The 16,699-nt window shown below is 35.2% G+C and overlaps 1 protein-coding gene across 37 annotated transcripts in view; it reads right to left on the bottom strand.

Annotated features, from left to right (window-relative positions):
* Positions 1-1,024: 1,024 nt before the first annotated feature.
* The window catches only part of Syt1 (Synaptotagmin 1), a 165,946-nt gene continuing 150,271 nt past the window's right edge, over positions 1,025-16,699 (bottom strand). For 20 of the 37 annotated variants that reach the window (XM_067082199.1, XM_067082487.1, XM_067082211.1 and 17 more), the window contains 4 exons: positions 6,401-6,518; positions 5,038-5,171; positions 3,372-3,589; positions 1,025-1,687 (listed from right to left, as the gene is read on the bottom strand). In XM_067082199.1, coding sequence (XP_066938300.1) covers positions 1,666-1,687; positions 3,372-3,589; positions 5,038-5,171; positions 6,401-6,518 — 492 coding nt within the window. In that variant the 3' untranslated portion in view covers positions 1,025-1,665. The remainder of the gene's footprint in view (positions 1,688-3,371; positions 3,590-5,037; positions 5,172-6,400; positions 6,519-16,699) is intronic. The other 17 variants (XM_067082436.1, XM_067082507.1, XM_067082304.1 and 14 more) reach the window with 1 other exon arrangement.

Raw genomic sequence — 16,699 nt, 5'->3', positions numbered from 1 at the left:
CTTGTCTTGTGGAATAATGATCAAGATATGGAGAAAAATTGCTCGTAAGAAACTATGTCTTTTCGGCTTCCCTAAAGTGTACTGAAAGTGATGGTTTTCAGAGATTATTGACGTTCACTTATTTCAGATTCACTAGTTTTTGGTGTGGTTGATGCAAAGAAGCTTTAAAATTATTGTATAAACAGCACACACTCCTCAGCTTTTGACTCTCTCTCTCTACCTCTCTCTCTTTTACCCTGAATGAAAGAGAATGTAAATTCAATGTCCCCTATTTTAAGGCAGTTATAGATCATAAGTCAATTGTGAATTTTTTTTGTTTATTTTTCATTTGTTAAAACACTTAATGATGAAATTTTTTGGACAAACTTTGACTGGACCAGGCAAAGTTTATCCACATGAACACTATTATTATTATAAGCCCTAATGAAATGTAGAAACCACAAGGTTAGTTTTTCACTATTTGTCTTCTTAAGTTTATTCTTTGGTTTAAGCCAGGATGCATCCTTAACTGCAGTGCTGCCTTGATGCATCAAGGAACGAGAAAAACTACTCAGTGTAAAAACAGAATCCAAGAATGAAAAAAAAATAACAGTAACAACATCGACTACTCTCACTATTCAACAAAATAGCTTTTGCCGAGTCCAAAGAAAGTAAACCTTCCTAGGCAACCAACCCAAAGGGTAGACACGGTAGAATTCCTGCGCCCGTCAGTATGCAAAGAGCTAACTCTTTCAAGTGCCAAAGAGAGCTTTTTACTTCTGGACAGCTGAACTCTGCGACTAGACTGGTGTTGTTTGTCTGAGTAGGGCCCTCTCTCGGATCCCAGAAAGGCGATAAGAAGATATCGTCGGGACACCATAGGAGACGCGGGTGAGATACAAGACAATACCTAAAGTATGATAGTGATCTACTTGAGACCGTAGAGATTCCAGGCCCCAGAAAGACCGAAGTTAGTTAGACCTCTAGAAAGGCTAAAGTTTTTTTTTTTTTTTAGAATCGTCAGAGCTGACAGTGAAGAGCTGTGTAAGAATTTGATTTTATTAGTAGATTGTTTTTTCTTTTTTATTATAAAATCCTTGAGATGATTTTATGGTGCTATTATAGTACATCAGTTGTTGAATAGCTTGAGACAGGTCAGATTTTCTTTAAAGTTTGTTCCACGAGATCACATTCATGGACTTTGTAAGATGGCCTAAGATTTTCCCCACCTGTAGTAGATGTCTTCTATTTTCAAGTTACAAATTGCTGACGACTAAAAAATCTAAGATGGCTTAATGGCGCATAGCTTATAATTACGTTAGTGATATAACAGCATAAATCACCTTTTAACTAGTGTAAGTAAAGTACCAGCAGCTACTGTAGTATCAAACTTCTCTAGAGAATTTCCATTGGTATCCAGAAGAAGAATTATGAGTAATGAAGGTCTCACATAGCAGGTTCTATGTATATCCCATCATGATATGAATAACACAGCTGATTCAGCATAATATCATTGATACAGTATATGAATTCTCTCCCTACTGAATACTAACATCTAAAACTGCTCATATCTTGATTATTAATTTGCTGTACAGTACATGTGGTTAATAATGAAAGTATCCAAAGATAGCTTGAAGTCTTGGGTGGGGTCTTCCTCATTTTTCCTTGTGGCCATCTTACAGTGATTCAGTGTCCCACTTGATTGCACCTGCGAAGAATCAAAAACTGTAAAATTTATTTTGTTAAATTACATCTGTGAGTAATCTGTAAAACCTGTAACTATGCAGAATATATTGTTAACTTGATCCCACTTCTAACGCAGAACAGATATAAAAAGTTTTTTGGGTGTCTTTTGCCTTTATGGGTAAAACTGGTTGGACTTCGAAGCACAGTAAAGATTTAAACCAATTAGTTAAGTCCAGCAGTGAAAAATAAACTAAATCTATAATGAATGATAGAGTGTTATTCATTACTTTGAGGATAAATTTTTAATGTTCTTTATGAAGCAAGCCAGTTTATTCTCAGCTTATAAAATAAGCTTATGATTCTATAAGCGGGGGTTGAACTGGCTGTTTCATAAAGAACATTAAAAATTCAGCCTTTATTTTTTTATTTCATTGTCATAAAATAAATTAGCGTACTGTTCCGTCGAAGACGATCTTAAATTTTTGGTTTTAAGTTTCAGAATAAGACGGTTTCCAGCTTAACAGTTAGTATTAAATCCATGTGCTATTTTGCGATTTTAAATCTGCTTTAAACTTAGACCTCCAGAATTAAGCATCTGTTTTGAGGAGCAACCTGGGAAGGCTATTGGATAAAAATAATTTTTTAAAAGTGCCTCTGGAGATCTACAGTGGTAAAGCATATTATGCTGCAATAGTGACAGCCATAGGACGTTACTGAAATATGAAATAGAAATGCTGACATGAATACTAGTTCTACAAAGCCCCAGGAAGAAAATGATTCCTTGGTAGCAGTCAGTATTCAGATAATTATATTGAGAACTATTATGCAATATATTTAATCATGTTTAAATGACCAGTGATTCTCGTTAATTGTGTTGACCCTGAAAGTATAGCCTCGAAAAACATACAAAGTATAGGATCACAATCTTTCGTACAGTTGATTTAACTTCATATTTATTACCTGATGAACGTGAGAGACACTATGAGGGAAAAGTGGTTGGATACTGGGTCAAATATTGCTGGGTTAGTTAACTGTGGAATATCTGTCTTTATGGCAGATAAGTTAGATAATCCTGTACATGTAAATTTCAGTCCCTCTGCCTTTAGCTTCAATCGCGTTAGTGTTTTTTCTAATGTTTGATCAATAGTATTTTGATCCAATCCCGATTTTTTCAGTTTTTATGTAACGATTCAAGTTCCTTTCTTCTTTAATAATCTTTTGTAATGGAGCTTCTGCTGAGGATGAAAGAAGGGTACTATAAGCTGTCTCCTTTGGTTAAGAGGGACAGGTTTTATTAGTAAAGGATTCTGGGCAGTGGCAAATCAGTATGAAACAATAAAAGCACCCTGTAAAAGGACGGAGAACACAACTTGGGGCAACTGTACACTCCTAGTTTAGTTTTGTTCCAAACTAAAGTAACATTATATTGACGAAACAAAGAAATTATTATGTAAGATTTGCTAAACATATGCTACCGGTGCATTCACTGAAATAAAGAAAAGTAATGGGAGGAGAGAATACTTTTATTTGCAAGTTTAATAAAGTAATAACTGAAAAACATAGGACAGGTAGCGGTATCTTTTATGTGAAACGTTACCAACTTTTTGATTGAAAACTTTATGAACAAATCATTTGGGGAAATACTGTTTTGAAATGTATTGTGACATATTAACTCATAAACCGTTGAAAATAAAATAAAAAGTTACCTTTTAATGGAAAGTTTACTTCTGATTAAGAATTGCATCAGCTTCCTCTGGATCTTGAGAGTATGCCACTGGGCGATGGGACGACGTGGGGAGGCCAACATGTCGGACCAGTGACGCAATTCAGTCCCAGATGCGTTCATTCCTAACACACAGCGACCAATGGGTTCAGATGTACCGATACGATCGTAATCCACAACAGTCACCTGTAGGTTCACTTTCTGCTCGACGGGAAATTGAGATGAAAATTAATAACTGGATTTACTGAATATTGAAGAATGACATCTTTGAATTATGACACACGTATATTATGACTTATGTTTAGTTGTCCATGACAGTGAGTAAATTTCGCCGTGGTAGAGAAGTGTTCTCAAATGGTTTGATCATTATACAGCAGTTTGAAATCTCCAGTGAAAATCCTCTAGGAAATTGCACTACAAATTTATTGCACATGTCATATTTTACAATTTCGTGGGGTTTTAAAGGACCGTCTGAGGTGTCAGTCTCCGATAATCCTTTGAGCTAAGGACAGTGAATAGTGTCATTAATGGCCCAAGCATCATCACTTAAATATCATGACATTTTGGCGGAGATGTCTCAAAGTTCAGAGGTTTCACACGGTGGAATGTTACTAATTTGTTAAAAAAAAAAAAATAATTACAGTTGGAGGGGTATCCATATGTGGCTCTGGGCGATTTCTACTATATTTGTGACCTCGTGATCTTGAAAGTAGGTCAGTGTCACTTATCATTTAGGTCAATAAATCAGGGGACTGTTTCATGAAGAAGTGATGAGAAGTGTTGTTGATTGTAATAATAATAACAGTGCAGGTGTAAACAGTAAACTTCACTATAATAATAACAGTGTAGGTGTAAACAATAAACTTCACCATAATGATGATAAAGATTAATAACACTGCTGTGACCGACCGGATGACTTAAAGGCCGTACCAGATTTAATATATGTATATATATTTTTAAGAAAGTATATAAAGCATTATTCGAATATATAGTTTAAGTGCTTACGGGGAGACATTTCCTTGAACTGTAATAGAAAAAAATAGTCTTCGTATGCACAAAATTTGTAATAAAGTAAATAAAACTAACTTGTAACATAGAACCTGGATATAAAGATGGAATTATATTGGTTGAGGTTTGGATAAATAATTTGGATGATATCATGCAAAATAACATTTTATATGAATAAAATGTACAATGGGAAGGGATATTGTTGAGTTATAATTTATAATTCTCTTGTACACCTGATCTTCTGTAGGAGCAGTTACGTATTTGTACCGTTGTTAGATTTCTAAATATTAAGCAGAACGCTAATTAGAGGTATTTACAATACTTTACTCCATTTCTGCAGTTAGGATATTAGTTACTCTCTTAATAGACAGTGCAATATATTCCAAATCTTTACCGAATAGTGATTATATCACTATGTATAATAGAAATTAGCAAGCGCATATCGTAATGAAAACTGTAACTGAAAAGGATACTGTGAAATGAAATGATATTAATACTATAAATGAAATAGGGCTTTATATGCGGACATTGATGGGTAGATAGTTCGAGAATGGTTGGTATTCCAGTAGCTATGGTTCAGATGTGTGATAATTGGTCAAATATGTTGTTGCAGCGAGAAATCTGTGTATTTGAGAACTTACCTGGATTTGTTCGAATGGGATTTCGAAGGAGAAGGACTCGTTATAGTAAGGGTTGAGAGTGCATTTCTTGATACTTGTCTTCTTTTTCTTCAGTCGTTTCCCGTTCTGGATTAGGCAGATCTTCACATAAGGATCTGGAAGACAAGAAAGATGAAGTAGACATTCGTTGAATCAAGGACATCGCGATATTCGTCCCCTATAAAATTAACAGGAGGTTCGTTTGAAATGCGTTAGATAAATAGTTAATATTTACAGTAGTTTCTTACATTCGGGTATAAAGTAAAATCTGCTTCGTGCTTTTCTTGGTATTCAAGAGATACTTGTTTCATTTGTTTTTGCACTAGTAATAAGATTTAGGAACCCCTGAGCATCGTTTTAACTGACTTATTTTAGTAGTCCAGTGAGCGAACCTCAGAGCAGTGAAGTTAGAATAACTAACACGGTCACTGTTCTGTATCAGCAGCTTGAAAGTCGAGTTCCATAGTCTTTTAACTTGAACGGGAGATCGATAAAGTTATACTGTTTTCACGGGCTCAGTTGTAGATTGGCTTGGTAGGCCGTCATTTTTGCGTAGCTAGGTTGACAGGCCAGCTAGGCCCCTAGCAGTGACCGATGGATGTCGCATCGCGGGTTGCACAGGCAAATTACAGACATTTCATCCTGGTTTTAAGCCACTGACCCTCATTGTTTCTGAGGCAAATCGTTTTAGATCATCCGGGTCATGAAGCAACACTGAATTGCATCTACTAGTTTTGGGTACCTATCAACAAACACTTAATTGACAGTAATAGGTCACCATGCGTTTTGCGTTCTTTCATTATGTAATAATTTTTCAACTCTTAATATGTTTTTATGTGGCAAACAAACCTAGGTAGTGGATGTCTTTAACTGGCTTCGGGAATGCTTTATTGTACTTGTCAACTACCGGCAGTCTTGAACTTATACTGTAGACAGGATTGTTAAGCTCGGTTGCCAAATTGATTGCTAGATAAACAAACTTTTCAGATGCACGGAGTTTATAAAACACTTTTCTCAGGATGAAAGGTTTCAGGTATGCATTGGTACACATGGGTTCACTATGTACAGTAGATAATTGAAAGTATATTAACCATTATAACAAGCAAGTCTGAAGACCACAGATCTCCGGAAAGGCTGAGCAATCCTTTTTATCCAAAATATAATAATTTGTTGCTAGTCAAGAGGTACACCCTTGATCAATTTTTTGTAAGAACATATAAAACATTTTGCTAAAGAAAGGCCAAACACGTAAAACGAAACAAATATAGGCTCCTCGTTGGAGGTGGTAATAATAATAATAATCATAATAATAATAATAATAATAAACATTTCAGTTGAACATTACCTGACAAGCCACCGACGTCCATCTTCTTGAGATTCTTAGCCTCGAGGATGACCACGGTCAGCTTGCCAGCCGTTGGGACGTAACGCAGTGAGAAGCAGATGTCACCCAACTTGTTTTCCTGTTCGCGCGTTCATACACAAAAACGCCGTTAGAACCAACAGAAAAGGCGATGGTTTGGTTTAAACTGATCTCTCTCTCTCTAACTGACTAGTGATTGATTCAAGCAGTGTGCAAACTTTAGTTTTATTTCTATTTTCAATATTGGGTCTTACAAACAAAAGGAAATCATCTGTATTAAAAGTGGCCATTAACATTATTTCTTTCAAATTTGGTATTATGATGTTTAAAGTTTACTTGGACTGTAATAGTATTTAATTCCAATGATGAAATGTTATTCATGTAAGGTATGTGTGTTATAGTCTATAATTTGATCGTCATGCTTTGTGTATAATCTCTGGCAAATTGTCTCTGGGTTAGGAGTGATTATAGCAGATTTTTTTATGAAAACCGAAAACAAAACTGTGAAACAAGAAATGGAATTCAGAGCCCTCTGCTTCATGAAAGGGTGGCTGAAATAAAATGACAGGAGATATTAATTAATTAGATCTGAAATATAAGTAAAGTATTCTTTTTAAAGTTAAAGTGAAAGGGAATGAATATATCAAGATGCCATAGCAGGCTGTACAGTTCTTCCTTCAGCTCGGAAATTATCCAAAGTTGTATAAAGGGAATGTTGAAGATACTTAATTGTTTATTTGGATCTTTTTAACCAGTGAGAGAATAGGGGAAAAAGTATTTGTCATGAAATCCAATGTAATTAGCAGACCTTGTGTATGTAGTCAGCTTTAATTTTTTTTTTTTTTTTACTTTTTGGAAAATATGAAACGAACTGCGATGAGTGCAGAAATATCAGAAAAATGAACAAGTATTTGTCCCAAATCTGAACTGTAGTATAACATCTTTCTGCAGTTATTCTGCTTTCTTAAAAATGCATAAAGTGAATACACAACTGAGAGCTTTTATTTACCAAACGCTGATCGTATGGATTTATGCAGAATGACTGGAGAAACGTTACATAAAGTCTGAGGTTTTATACGTTAGGGTTTAGGGTTATTGTAACCTCTGAGCGATTAAAGCACCTGTAAAAATGTCATGTAATCACAAAATTCAGTCAGCTTCGTCATGGGAAGAAATATCAGATTGGGATGGTTAATGACCAGTGGAACATATTCTGGTACCTGGACCAAAGTATTAGGACTCAAGTTCCATCCAAGGCAGCTGAGGATCTTAGTTTCCAGTCAAGGTGTTTGGTGATCTCAATATTAGGTCAGTTTGTCCAGAGACTTCAGAAAGGAGTCGTATTCGTAAACCATACGTGGTACAACAAAACAGTGTCAAATCATGGAGTCAGGAAAAGGAGAATGAAAGCACTGTAATGTGCCCTTGACCTAGAGACAGAATTTAGGATTTTCAAAAACTCCAAGGACTTCCAGGACAGCCAAAGGACACTGACAACAATTGAGTAACCAAAGATTATTCGGTCATTGAGCTGAAGGATATAGGAGTCCAGTCATTATCCACAGACTGCTGGATGAAGTCAAATGTTACTCTAGAATGAGCAGTTGTGCAGCTGTGTAACCATTATCATGCATGGCGTAAACCAACTGAGAGTCGATGGAACCCTAGTCAACGCGCAGAAAAATCTTACTGATAATAAGTCTGAGATCTGGTAACTTTTTTTTTAAATACTTGTCTCTGAATATATCTCAGAGGCAGGTGGCAGTGATGAGCTTGTCGAAAGATACAAAGAAGAAACGGACAGGAAGATGAAGAAACAAAGAAAAGCAGCAACAGAAGGCATCAGTCTGTTGAATGATTGAAGAGATAATGAAGTGTGTCACGTGATTGGGCAGTTTTGCCAGTCATGAGGGCCAGGAATTCCTTACAAGTTGATGAAACTGTAAAACTGAATCCATAATGTCTTGTAGTGGTTTATAGGACGCCCCATTTCTCTCTCCTGGTAGTATGGGTGACTGAGATTACTGGATGTAGTCTTAAAACTACCACACTGTATACGTACCATACATGTAACCAGGGATGAACAGGAGTATTTTGGGGTTTGGTAGGCAGGGCAAGGGGACACATCATAATATTATTTGAGTTACAGTACTGGACAAAACTTAGTATGATTTTTTTTACAATTTAAGTTCCTAAATGTAATAATACATATACTAACTTTTCACCAAAATTCCACTGCGTAGATATAATTATGCTGTCTATTCAAAGTAGAACAAAAACTAAATAAAACAAAAACTTTCAATGGTATATAATAAACTAAATTATTAGTTCCTGTCTTCTTTTGACATGATTCTTGAATAATACTTTTTTAATAATACTTTTTCATAATCCGAGTAGTATAAAATCCTCACGATCTCCTGTTCACGTAGTAAGTGAGCTTCTTATCTTGAACTACAGTAAGTTACCTCTCTTTTTCTTAACGTTTTTCTTTTTTCAGTTTTGGTTGAAAACTTACCCTTTCTAATGATCTAGATCTGTTTGTAGAACAATGTCAAACATTACACAGTGTGCTCGTGCAATGGTACATTACTCTTAAACCCATACCAGCCCCAACACCGGAGTAACACTTTGGGAATAAAGTTCTTTTTTATATTTTAGGAAATAGAAATGAAGATATTCAAGCGTCCTTTTGTAGAAGTTACTTGATACTGTGAACCTTGTGGGAATTGAGTTAAATCGGATTATTTTTTTCATTCTTAATGAACAGTTTAGGAAACCAACAAAAGCTTGTTCAGTGGGCACGGAACTATAGGAGAAAAAGAAGTTTATTCCCATGACAAATACAACAAAAACAATAAATGAAGTTCTTTGTGCGGACAGTGGCAATACTTACGGAGAGAGGATGACGTCAGAGAAGAAGGCACACATGCGCATCAAGTTTTCAGAGAGGGGATCGAGCATTGACAGACGGACAAGCATGGCAGAGAAGAAACGATGTGAAAAAGTGGAAATATATATATCGCATCAGATCCAGGTTTTTTTTTCTTTACCTCAATTCCTTAAGAAATGGGGTCATAATCTTTGTTATAAAGAAGCTCCTTTTTGGGGTAAAAAAATAAGCATTGTAAATCCATAGCAAAAATGGTATAAAACTTTCAATAAAAAGGAAAGAATGGAAACTTGCAATCAGAACTCAAATGTCAAAAGACGTAAACAAAGTAAAACAGACTGGTAGAAACAAACGTGGTCAAAATCATGTGACGTGAGAATTGATGAAAAGCCGGAAAAGGAATCGTGGTGTCCAGAGAAATAAAGCTAAAAATGCCATAAGTGAATGATGAATTAAAACGTGAATTTGTTGGTCATGTATTTTTTTTTTAATTATAGTTTTCACACCAGTGCTGATATTGTCAGTGAGTGATTTATAATTCATCATTTGAAATATTGTTGCTTTTGAGCCATGCGTTTAAAATTCATCTCCGTCTCAGATTTAGAAGTTAAAGTGTATGCGTTACCTACTCGATATTCTCAGTTGTTGAGTTTCTTATAAAACCTGTTTTGTAATGTCAGTTGTACAGAATCCAGTTAATAAGACCTTAAGTATGTTTCACTTTGGATTTCTTTTTTAACTAAAGATTTTGGATAATTAATTTTTCAGATCATAACTGGTAGAAAGGACTGATATTTAGACATGGAAAATATTTCAAAAAATAATAATTGTAGAGATTACAGACGAAACTAGCTAGGTTCAAAATGTTAGAGATTATATTTTCACACGATACATATAGATAATTAGTGTACAGTCTGAATGTTGATCTGGATTAACTGTAGACAAAATATTTAAAAGGTTTTCGGGTTGTTACATTGTTGACAGTCTACTAATTGCGCTCAGTATATAAAATTCGTCATAGAATTGGACATTATTCAAGGAAATTTTACTAATTTGAAGCTTGGGTTTATTTAAGAGTCTGTATTTAATAATTTACAACTGCTTACGTATTTTTTATCCATAAATATTCTAAGGCATTTATTAGAAGAGCGTTTCAACATAAGTATTTAAATAGTATTTAGAAAAATATAAAGTAAACGAGAAAATAGTTTCCTTGCTAGTAATACTATTGATTGGGCTGCAAATTGTAATAAAACACAATTATGAAAAAATATACATGAACTTTTAACTGAGATAAATATCTGGAAATAGAGTGTCTATTTTAGGCATCTGGATATTTCTGAAGTGAGACTTATGGAGTAAAAATTAAATATTTAATCATTATTAACAGATATTTTCTGGTAAACATACATTTGCAAGTTAAAACTGCTTTTTGTAAGCGATTTAAAGTAGTTTAAGTTTGTTTAATGCAATGACAATATCAGCAGCACTATGGTAAGCAGATTAGTAAAGTTTTTATAACTTACTCATATGATTACAGTATAAATAGGACTATAAGGAATCCACCAGTAATGCTTTATTAACATTAGTTTTTGAACAACAAATCACAAATAAAACGCTTGTATCTAATACTTTCAAAATATTCAATATATGACTGAAAGAAAGGAATTAAACATTACATATATACAGACTCCAGGCTCTCCAATCAAACTGAAATATAAGAACAAAAGTAAGAAACAATTAGAACAAAATTAAATGAAAATTTCAAAAAATTACATTTTCATTCAACAAGCATCTAACTGAATCAAGGCAGAAGGTATAGAAATAAATGAAAATCAGATTCAAAATAATAGAATGGAAATTATTAAAATAACGTTCCAAGTGACCACTGGCTTTTGCAATGACAAACTAATTGTATCAGAATAAACCAGCATCACGAACCTTCAATTGTTGTTTCTAGAAAGAAAGAAAAAACGCTATACCAAAATACTTGCTCTCCCTCTGGCAACACCTTTTTGCCTTCATAAATGTGCGGACAATATTCTCTCTTCTTTCTTTTTGAAATCGTGTCATTGTTTTGTATTAACTTTGTTGGCTTTGCGTGAGGAAAAGCAAGTTGAAAGTGTGACTAAATTCTACACGAACAGAGATGCTTCTATCTTCTTTCTCGAGGTAGAATTTAGTTACTGTTGTGCCATCTGTGTCAGGACATTGGAGGGGAAAACTTTCAAGATATTTGGAGTAATTAGTCACATCAGTATTGTTCTTTATGGAAACATTGGCTTAAAGTATTGAAGTCCGCCAATTCCCTGACGCAAATAGTTGACTTTTTTCTTTTCAATTTTCTTTATTATAAATGGTATAGAAGTAGAGTTTCCATATTATGATCAGAAATGAGCATATTAAGTGATTGAGTCTATTTTCTTCTAATATAACATTAGAATAACCAAATAGTCTCATTGATCACAAGGTAGATACTCTCCGGGTAGCAAAGATAAAAAGAGAAAGTCATTCTTGAGTTAACGATCAAAAATAAAAAAAGGAAATTGAACGAAAAAAAGTGGAATGTCTCGGACTGAGGTGACGAGCACCGAGATTTTCCAGTAATTATTAAAATAAAATAATAATAATAATAATAATAATAATAATAATAATAATAATAATAATAATAATAATAATAAGAGATAAAGGGGAACGGGCCAAATTTCCAAGCAGGGTGTTAATAGTTAATAAAGTTCTTAATATGAAAAAGAGTAGCTAAAAAGAGAGAGAAGGAGAGTGAGTGAGAAGAGAGAGAGAGACTATTTTGTAATAAATTCACTAATAGACAAACTGAATCATTCGAATATATTTTTTATTTTTGTTTTATGGGAGACTATTGATAGCCATCATTATCATCTTCATGATTCCTTGAACTAATTTTTCTAAGCCTAGTGCGTTGTTCACATATATACATATATACACATTTGTTATATGCATATATTATTAGCAGGCTCTTTAAATTAACATTAAGTATAGAATTAGTAATATGAAAGCCATTTGTGTGACAATTAATTCCAGGTGCTGAGTCGCTGTTGTGAAAAATTCTAAAATGGCTTGCTAGCATTTTAATATAATAATTCCATTATTTTTAGTTTTGCAATAACGAATTTGACATAATTTTTCCTTCCATAAGCACTGTTAATAGCCGAATTGAAAAGCTGATGCTTATGTTGATTTAGTTTTCATAATCCCGCTCGCTCCCTTAAAACCGATAATGAAAGATCGTCTTGGTACGATGTCGCATGCATAGGCTGTAATTATGCTCTAATACTCTTCTATCCTTTACTAATTTCTTCCGTTCTTAAGAGATAATATATATAAAGAGAGCAAAGGGGAATGTATATATATATGTAAATATACAAAGTCATTCGAAGGTATGATCTTCATTAATTTTATTTTCAAATACATGCAGAGAAAGAAAATAACCCTGTGGCTGTCAGAGGGGAGGTCCATGTATTATCCATCGGTGATTAGGAACCAATACTTGGAAGAAAGAAGAGATCATCTTTTATTGGGGTTAATGGTCAGGACTCAGAGAAAACAGATAGAAATTGTTCATTGATCGTGGAAAGGGAGGCGCTTCTCTTCAGATCGAATTTCAAAGTGTCTTCCTCCTCTATAACGTAGTTGCTTCGTGAGACTGTCATCTTTCATGGCCATCTCGGACTAGAACTATACTGTAGTTGTGTTAAGGTCTTCATATGAATTTTGCACATTGCCAGTTGATGAGAGTCTCACAAGGCTGTGCTAGAGAAAGACCCTACATGCAGTAATTACTCCCTCCATTTAATTCTTGCTAAGAACTTGGTTGTAAACGTGACATAACGGTCATTCTTATGAAACCTTATATGTGATCAATGGCTCAGAAAAGCCACAGTCCTTAGTAATATTAGCAGTTGTAGACGTTGATCGCGTTTGTAAATATTCAGAAGTTACAGTAAAGGCCTGGCCAGATTAAATTGCTTCAGCATCGCAGGGTAAAGTAAGAATGAAAATAAAGGAGCCAAAATAAATTACTGAAGGAAATAGAAGCAAAGTGTTAGGTGATGTCATTGCATGGTAGGGGTAAAAAAGAACTCGGGCCGGAAACTTTATATTTAATAATGGGGAATAATTGAAAATGTTTTCTGTTGTTCCGTGAAGAATTTAAGAAATTCGAAACCTTTAGTGATATGCAATAAGATGATGATTAATTATATTTAACATTAGTTTCACTTTCACTTTATTCCCTTTCTCCTAAGGCTTCCGGCCACTGAGCCACTGAGAGACAATTTCACATGAAAAAGAAATGTGTATAACCTGTTCAGTTCACTCTTAGCAAATTCTTCTCTCCTAGATATGTATGAAGCCCTATTATTTTCAGTTGTTAGTCACTACCCAGATTAAAGAAATTTTGTTCTAGAAAAAGGGGGCCGTTGAATGAGCTGGAACATTTTTTTTGGTGTATCTTGATAAACAACATCTTATTTGTAAATCAGTCCTGCAATCTGATCATATCATTTTTGCCAGGCATTTGATTTTGTAATAAAATGATACCATAGTTTCATGTCTAAATTTTAATTTCCAAGATTGTAAAGAGATTGGGTGTAGATAGACCCACCAAAACCGCTTGGTCTTCATCAGCCTTTGCCCAGAGGTTTCGAAATAGATTGCATATATTTAGCCTTAATGTGCTGCATGATAATAATACTTATTTTTTAAGCAGTATTCATAATTCTTAAGTACTGGATTAGGAACTACTAATTAACACAGCTGGGGTCCACCCCATCTTGGAACGTGGTTTCTCTATGGTTTTTTTTAGTCACTTTGACAGTCCTATTATGCTTCATCTTCTTTATTCTCTGTGGTTTCGTTAGTCATTTTCGCAGTCCTATTATGCTTCATCTTTAGTAAGTGGAAAACCACAAAATCATGTTGTTCTTCAATTTCAGAGCAATGACAATACTGAGATAGCAGGAAAGGACTTGAAGGGGATTAGTGTGGGGAAGGGAGGGGTATTCGTGAGTGGAAAGGAATGGAGGAATGGAGGGAGTGAGGGAAACGGGAGAGAGGACACGCACGTCAAAGCTGAGCTGTCCGTTAGGCCACAAAGGAGGATAGTACATGGACGACTCATGCAGATTGCATGCAACCACATCAGCAAACCACAAGAAGCTATACATAAGCAGGCATCGGCAAGCATGTCGCTATACAAATAGTAGCAAAAAAATCATACGTGCCCCAAGCATAAAGAGTGGCTATAGTGAGAACAGAGTGAAAATTGCTTGTTTTGGCAACTTCAGAGCAGAGTTCTCCATTGTATGCTTTTTGTATATTTTTTTTTTATTTCACAAATAATTTTGTACATTTAAAGGGAACTTCTTGAACTTCAAAACTTATTCATCATCTAGTTTTCACTAACTTCAAATACCAGTAGCTCTGAGAGACACCCACATATTGATAATTCTCACCCTGGAATCATGCAGAGCAGGAAAAGAGGAAGAAGAATCAAGGACACCTACCTACGGGCCATGAGCCACCCTACCATTCATCACACTCCAGGTACGCCACTTAGATAACAGTCATCAGGAGAGACAAAGCTTGCCAAAACATCTTCTTTACTTATGAGGCACATATAGATATATGTATATATATATCTGTTTATAGGTATTCTAGTTGTAGATATATATGAGCATAAATCGATGGTGAAATGCAAGGGACGTAAAGGAAGTACATTTTTGTGTGAAATACGAAAGGATTCCTCATGGCATAATATGATGAGCCTTTTTTCTGAGAGGTGTTCCCTCGTAAGGTGATGATCTGTTATGGTGATGATTGGTAGTTTATGCAACCTATCCTGACCTGAGCTTGAAAGATTGCGGGTCAGGGGTCACTGGTCACGTGGGTGAGGTGGCCGTTGCCCTACACGATTAGGTAGTACAGCAGGAGTCGTCCCAGCCCTCGGAAACCACTCTCACTAACTTGTTGCTAAGGGTTCCTTGTAACCAGGGTGTTAGTGAACCAAAAAACCTCTCCTTTCAAACCATAAATCCACCAACTAACCACAACTACTGCTGCTACTAAACACCTGGTCAAACCAAACCTGTGGTTTCTGGTTGGTTGGGACCATTTAGCACCACATCCTATAACACTTGGAAACTACTTGGCTACTAAACTTCAAGGAAGAACTAAAATAAATTTACAATATTACTTCTCCTGCACTCGACAGGGAGAAACAGATTTCCTGCTCCTACTGTCATTATACATCAATGAATGGTTTACTGAGTAACAGAAAAATTTTTTACACTTTTTCATGGAAAAGTCATGAGAAGAGCCCTTGGGCTGGGAGTCACCACGCGGACGGGACACAATCTTGTATGATGGAGTCGTAAATATAAGAACACAAAAGATCATCCTTGACATCTCATCTCAATCAAGAGATCCTACTCATAGCTATCTCTGGTCAAGAAGAGACCCCCTAGACAATGTTGCCAGCAGTTTGGTCTCAATGTACCAACATATAGGGGTAGGGCGAATGCCCCTTCACTGGAAACATTGCTTTAGGATGCCTTCTGTGTTTTTTCTTTCCGAACTCAGTCATAGACCCACAAAGCTGCAACCTAATATCGCGTTTTTTTTTATTTCACAAAAATAACAAAAGAAAATTATAGGCAACGTAGCAGAAGGAGGGTAGACTTAAGTAAACAGTTGGTTATAATACTAACAGTGTCTAATGGTGCTATGTTGCTCCTATGAAAATAGTTTGTTGCAGCATTGCTGGAAAATTATGTGCATTACATCAGCGACTACCGAAAGATACCTTCTGTCTTGTATGCTCTAATTGTGAATGGCTTTCTCATAGTGAATTCCAAAATTTTGTGATTGGTCAAGCAGTAAAGCATTGCAGAAGACAGAAAGTAACCATCGTCCACCAAATTACCCCTAAACAATATACCACGAACAAAGTAGTACCCACATCAACAACTGTAACACACAAGAGGGCGTTGATGTACTACTAGTCAGCACCCTTAATACAGGGCAGTGGATGGCAGAGAGAAATATTCACACATAAAAAAATATTTTGAGCTTGGAAGCATTATATATATATATATACCTCTAAGTGGAATGATAAGATTATGTTGTTGGGGTTTTTAGGAGGTAGCTCATGTGAACTTTGAATCTATGAGATACACAAAGGTCATAGAAGATGGAGGTGGATATGTTGAAGGATTTCAAGAAGAATAAGCAGCAGCTTTGTTTACCTATGACCCTTTGGATGGAATGTTACATGACCTAAGATGAATCTGTGGCTCAAGGAAAGACTATTTGCAGTGCACTTGGGTGATTGCATGGTTATTTTAATTTCTAGA

The sequence above is a fragment of the Macrobrachium rosenbergii genome, chromosome 3, assembly GCF_040412425.1.
Source record: "Macrobrachium rosenbergii isolate ZJJX-2024 chromosome 3, ASM4041242v1, whole genome shotgun sequence".
Lineage (NCBI taxonomy): Eukaryota > Metazoa > Arthropoda > Malacostraca > Decapoda > Palaemonidae > Macrobrachium > Macrobrachium rosenbergii.
Note: the sequence above shows the minus strand (reverse complement) of the source record. Positions and strands in the feature narration are given on the sequence as shown.